This window comes from Podarcis muralis, chromosome 2, assembly GCF_964188315.1.
Source record: "Podarcis muralis chromosome 2, rPodMur119.hap1.1, whole genome shotgun sequence".
NCBI lineage: Eukaryota > Metazoa > Chordata > Lepidosauria > Squamata > Lacertidae > Podarcis > Podarcis muralis.
In genome coordinates this window covers 3,268,035-3,274,647 of record NC_135656.1, presented here as the reverse complement: position 1 = coordinate 3,274,647, position 6,613 = coordinate 3,268,035, and the positions used below count along the sequence as shown (strand labels likewise).

The window sequence follows — 6,613 nt, the reverse complement described above, 5'->3', positions numbered from 1 at the left end:
GGCACCCACCAATGAGCAACAGCAGGGCTTAGTGGATTGCACCTAAGAGGCAGCCTAGAAATCAAAATGGCAGCAATTGTCCAAGCTATTAATGCAGCATCATACAATTCCCAGTTTTTAGAGGGGAGAATCATTCAAAGTTGTCTAGGCATATTAATGGTAGAACAATTCAGGCTGTGGTCTGCTTATTTTTAAACAAGGCCAGTGCAGGGCCTTTGCTAGCTCAGGTTTTATGTATTTCTGGTAGACTCTCCTTGCCCTGTGACCCATAATCCTAGTCCTTCTCATAGAATCATAGAGTTGGAAGGGACCACAAGGATCGTCTAGTCCAGGGGTAGTCAACCTTTTTATACCTACCACCCACTAATGCATCTTTCTTGATGGTAAAATTTCCTTACTGCCCACCAGTGCTTGATGGAAGGAGGATTCAGCTTGTGCCATAGAAACCCCCCACCCACCCAGAATCCTGAAACGCCCACTGGTGGGTGGGAGGGCCCAGGTTGACAACCCCTGCTCTAGACACTGCTTCTTCTCTGAAAAGGAGATACATTGTGTGAGGATATTCCAAAGTGTAAGAACACAGCCCTGAGGAATGCTTGTGATGAGACACCCTCTGTAACCCCTTTTTTAACCTTTATAAAATAGAGAGATTAGGCAGTTTGCCAGAGAAGGTGATGATTTAATATTTTTATGCTATCATAAACTATAGTGACAGACTAATTTAAAGCAAGTAAGTTTCAGTCACCCCAGAAATAGGTTCTTCATGGCCCACTGCAGCATCTTTTGCTCACCTGGTGCTCTCCAGCTGTTTTGAACTGCACCTCCCATCAGTTCCAGCCAGAATGCTGCCTGGGGCAGGTGGGAGTTGGGGTTGGCTGTGATACAGCGAAACAAAGATGACCACCTTTGTAGCTCAGGGGTGGGGAACCTGTGACCCTCCAGGTGACTTCAACTCCCATCAGCCCCAGCCAGCATGGCCAGGGATGATGGGAACTGTAGCCCAACAATATTGGGGTCTCCCTCCCCCAAGTTCCCAGCCCCTGTTTTAGTTCCAGCTCCATTAGGTTCTCATGAAACAATGTGATATAATGCAAAGTAGACAGCTGCTCTTATTTTAGCTAATAAAGACACACATCACAGGAAAGCAATCTGAAAGTTACTTGGTGGTCAAAAGGATGAGTTGTCTCACAGGGCTTTGAGCCTCTGGGAGAGACACTGAAAGCAGCATTTCAGCAGATGCGTGTTCTCCTGTCATGGCATTCCAGTGCTGGAAAAAAGGTACAAGAAGTGGGGTTTTCTTTTCAGCAAAACTGCTACATGTATAGCAGCCCCTTCTCAAATAGTGCACTAATGAAACCAGGATAAGGCACAGACAAGGGAAGAGGCACAAACGCCCTTTGCGAGGAATGGCTGCACATTTCCTTATGGTGGGAAGGAGCCACACATGCCTTTCATTAGGGGGAAGAAACACACCTGGCAGGGTTCCCTGTTACCTTCAATGAAAATGACAGTAAGTGAAAGAAGAGTAAAGGCAAGGTTTGAATATAGGAGTGTTCATAGGCTCACATACACTTACTCCTCAGAAGTTGGCTTGTGCTAACATTGCAAGACTAGGCTGTTGTATAGCATCCCCTCTCGCTGCCTCTATCCACTAGACGCTGCTGCTTCTCTGAGAAGGAAACACACTTTGGAATATCCTCACACAATGTTACAACACAGTTCTGAGGAATGCATGTGATAAGACGCCTCTCTGTAACCCAATCAACAGCTTTTTAAGGTGTTCCCAAGACCTTGGGCTGAACAGAGCCCCCGCTCCTCTTTGCAAATGTGCATATGCAGTTAGTAGGTGCTCCTTAATCTGGCAGAGAATCTTGTGTTCAAAAACATACAGCACTTGCAGACTCAATACTTTCAGGTGGGATTCAGTTGCATACTGGCAAATTAAGGTTGCTTGATTAAAGTGGCTTTTTGTGCTCTTGCACAACAAGCCAAGAACAAAACAACACCCCAGACTTTTCATAGTAAGGTAAGTCATGAGAAAAGACACAGGGAAGGGTAGAATAACAGTTCTTTGTTGCGGTGTCATGTGAACTCGCCACAAAGAAATTAGAAGAAATGCTCAGTAAAACAGCCAACGTTTGCAAACATGCAAACGACGACTTAATAAACAGGTCATCTGAAAGCAACCACATACAACTTCGAAGATATCAACTGATTGGTCCATAAATGGCCACTCCAATTTTCTCTTCATTGCTTCACTGGGAAAAACAGCACTTTGTTTACAACTGTGCCCTGGAGAGAACTGGAAACTGAACTCTAAAGGTGCTTCCTGGCAGGTTCTTACATGGGATTGGTGCTGCCCATACATGCACAGGTTCTGTAGCAGCTGCAATAAAGCGGTAGTCCCCCCCCCCCCCACCCTGCCTTTGATCCTTTTTTCCCCCACTTTTTGCAGAAAATCTGATTTAAAAAACACACCTGTTGGCTGTTTGTAATACCCAAATTACTTATTTGCAATACCAAGCCTCTGGCCGGAAGCACCCACAGAGACAGGTCCAGATGATCCAGCCATAAATCCATGTACTCAGTCTCTCTGCACTCCTGAGCTAGGAGCAGAATTCAGAAAACCTGGTTCTTCACTCTGCTAACCCCCACGTTACTGCTGCCTTTAATTTTAATCAGAGTATGAGAGCAGTTGGTCCCATTCTCTTCACTGTGCTCTGGTCCGTTCAGCACACATTGCTGCCGCCACTCTCGGCTCCTGCCACAAGGTAACCTGGTAATTTGAAGACCAAGCATCTTTACTCAGGCAAAACAGCAGGTTCCATTGCTTCCCACTTGACCCCTCTATCACATACAGTTGCCTAATGCCATAAATGCTGCTCCATTATAGAACTAGGAGAAAGGTAGCTCACCAGAGACGTTATAGACTATGCACCTCCTTTACACAATCAGTGCATTTTCATGCATGACTCTTGCTGCAATGTGAATGCAAAACCGGCATTGGTCAGCGTGTTGATTTGCATTACAAATCTTTCTTCCACTGATGGCCTAAAATGGTGACCCACCCCGTGTTAATATTTTTGAGTATTTACAAATCCTACTGTTTCCCTACTGCAGTCTGGGTTCTATCCTTTTGGATGCTGTTTACATCAGGGGTAAGGACCCCATGAGCCTCCAAATATCTCTGGACTACGGCTCTCATTATCCCTGCCCCTTGGCTAACATGGCTGAGGCTGATAGGAGTTGGGGGTCCAGTAATACTACCCGATAACTTAAACTCTCTATGCAAGAGTTGTGCTGCTCAATTCTATTCAAGATGTAGATTGGAATAAGTTGAAGGGTTGTTGCCTTAGAATCCTATCCAGAAAGCAAGGCCTTCATTCTAAATGGCAAAGAGTAGTGGGAAATTAATTGAAACCCACATCCAAGCTTCAGAGCCAATGGTGAGAAAGACTGCCAGACTGATAAAATATATTGGTACAACAAAGGATGAAAGGAAGGGAGGGGCATTAAAAAAATAAATTAGAATTGTAAAACACCCAAGACCAGCTTTGCAGCCATAGCTTGAGTGTTTAAAACAGGGCGGACAGGCTTCAGGCTTATGAGATCTACTTCCATTTTTTACTAAAACCCGGGCACCCTCTAACCACTTTCACAGTCTTTCAGACACACACAGATAACACTCCAGGTTGGCCCCTGCCCATCTCCTTTGTTTCAGTAATGTAACACTGGGAGGGGTGTTATTTTCTGGTTGTCACAACTTGGGAGTCACAAATCCTTGCTGATCTACTTCAACACATCCAGAAAGCTAACAGTAGAACTGACTGCTGTCCACCTAGCTTAAAACTTCCAAAATGGATCACTTATCTTACCATGTTGAGCACTTTTCCTCACTAATGGAAGACAAGGTTAGTACTTGATAAGTCTAAAGGGTATTTATAGCCAGGCTGGACTGATCTGCATGGTCAGAAGCAGACATGGGGCTGGGACCTCTGGCTGCGGGTTCCGTGCTGCAAAATGGCACACATGCCCATATGCAAGGGATTTGCAGGAGTGGGGGAAACAGCAAGTAGGGGGAGAGCTTAACCTGCCCACTAGTCTCCTCCCCAACCCCAACCCTGGCAAAGATATTCCCAGGTGCTTTTCTCACTTTGCTGAGGCTTTGATCCTGCAAACAGAACCACCCGCCTTCTGTTGCTTTGCAGCGGAGAAGCAAGAACCAGATTTCCCCAGCATGGTGTTTGCAAGCTGGCCCTTAAGCTACCCTTGGCCTGCTCAGAGTAATTCTAACCTCTTCGTCTACTAGGATGGTACAATATGCTGCCTCTGAATGGATGCAGACAGTTCCGCATATTCATTGCTTCCAGACGCCTTCAGTTACTGTTGTGCTGCAGAGCCTTGTCTGAGCTTATGAAAACAATCAGCCAGATATTTAAAGATGTACAGTCCTTTTCTAAGTTGTCATCCATTGGCGCTTTGTCTGCTAGTAAGAAAACACAGTGCAATGCAGACTCCTGGGGTCCAGTGAAGTGAGTGCAGCCTTGACATCCACTCCCCCCTAGAGCCCTTTTTGCTGGCCAGTAGGTGGGAGAGAGGCAGGGGAGTAGAAAACCCCCCAGCAGTGACTCCACCTGGGCCTGCCAACCTGCCCAATAACAGCTTCTCCCCGCATTACACGAGCAGCACAAATCAGTGGTCAAGGTGGGGAGGAGGAGGAAGAAGAAGGTGCCTGCAGAGAGATCTGCAGCAGTGTCCCTTCATCTCCGGTGAGTCCCCAGCATAACCTTTGTGATGAAGTTGACAATGGCCGATGCCGGTTGCTCAGGGTCTAGCTCAGCAAAGAGGTGGCAGACGTTCTCACATGGGCTGCCTTGCTTTTTGGCCACAAAGCCAAAGATCCTGGAAGAGAAAAGCACTGCTGAAAATGTGTGTGCATGTGTGAGAGATGGTCCTGCTACCCATTTTAATTGATTCTCCCTCCTCCCCAACTCCAGGCTGGTTAAGGCACCTGGATGCAGCATCAAAAATGGAAAGTCAGGGCTCAGCTCTCAGGACCAGAATAAAACCAAAGAGTTTTGGAGGAAAAAACATCCACACAATTTTTTTTGTACTCTGTAAGGTAAAGGTAAAGGTACCCCTGCCCGTACAGGCCAGTCTTGACAGACTCTGGGGTTGTGCGCCCATCTCACTCAAGAGGCCGGGGGCCAGCGCTGTCCGGAGACACTTCCCGGTCACGTGGCCAGCGTGACAAAGCTACATCTGGCTAGCCAGCGCAGCACACGGAACACCGTTTACCTTCCCGCTGGTAAGCGGTCCCTATTTATCTACTTGCACCCAGGGGTGCTTTCGAACTGCTAGGTTGGCAGGCGCTGGGACCGAGCAACGGGAGTGCACCCCGCCGCGGGGATTCAAACCGCCGACCTTTCGATCGGCAAGCCCTAGGCGCTGAGGCTTTTACACTGTAAATAATAATAGTAGCAGTAGTAATAGTAATAATAATAGCATAATAATAATAATAATAATAATAGCAGCAGTCTCTGGGACACAGAGAGGGGCTCTATTTCTGCCCAAATTCTCTTGTGCAGGAGGGATGTTAAAACAATGGCTGACAAGACCTTTGAAAAGTTAGCCACATGACCTTTGGCCTCCCCAATGCTTACTTGGATGTGGTGCCATCTGGGTTAGCCCACCTGCAATTAAAGAGAGACAGACAGACAGAATAATATCATATCAGAAAAAGTGTATTTACCATCATCACAATTTATTTAAACTCAGCTTAAAATGGCAGAAGTGTAAGAAACTGCCTGTGAGGTCTTTATTTGTTTCTAGGTATTAGGTTTATGAATTCCCCTTCCTCCAAAAGAAGCCCAGAGTGATGTACAATAAAAGATAAAACAACAAAATACTTAAGTATTAATTACAAATCCCCAAATCTCTATGAAATAACAACATTATTAAAACATAGTATCACTTGCTGACATTAGGCATAAGACAATAAAAGCTTGATCTGTAAAGGTCTGGGTAAACAAAGACGTCTTCAACAGACACCTGAACGCAAATAATGATGAAGGCAAGCCTAACTCCAGGGGGTCATGATTCTAGAATCGGGGGCCCTTGCTATCCAGTCTTGAACCATGAATCCTAGTGGGGACCATAAGCAGAGACAAACCCACTCCACCAATGTTAGGAATCACATCGGCTGGCCTTGGAGAAGGTGCTGCTTCGGATACCTGGACCCCAGGGCTTTAGAAGCCACGATCAACACCATGACAACAGGCCTAGGGAAGGTGGGTATGGTTGGCCCGAAAAGGCCTGGCGGGCCTGATCCGGCTCGTGGGTTGAAGGCTCCCAACCACTGTTTTCAACCAAAGTGATTGCACTTTCCACCCTAGGGGGTCTTTACAACATACAATTCCTCCTCCTGCACATGCGCACAAACTCATTTATCATAACCGTGGTCATTTTATTAGTCACACAAACAAAAACCCACAACCACTTATAATTAGAACCTTGTGAGCCCACCAAAGTAGGAAACACAAATATAGGACTCAGCGACATCAGTAAAGAAAAATAATGTTAAATGTGCTATAACACTGTGACACCAGATGGC

At 46.2% G+C, this 6,613-nt stretch overlaps 1 protein-coding gene across 6 annotated transcripts in view; it reads right to left on the bottom strand.

Moving 5' to 3' along the window:
• Nucleotides 1-2,445: 2,445 nt before the first annotated feature.
• The window catches only part of TNS2 (tensin 2), a 119,074-nt gene continuing 114,906 nt past the window's right edge, over nt 2,446-6,613 (bottom strand). For all 6 annotated transcript variants that reach the window (XM_028721244.2, XM_077923752.1, XM_028721245.2 and 3 more), the window contains 2 exons: nt 5,664-5,693; nt 2,446-4,902 (listed from right to left, as the gene is read on the bottom strand). In XM_028721244.2, the coding sequence (XP_028577077.2) occupies nt 4,761-4,902; nt 5,664-5,693 (172 nt within the window). In that variant the 3' untranslated portion in view covers nt 2,446-4,760. The remainder of the gene's footprint in view (nt 4,903-5,663; nt 5,694-6,613) is intronic.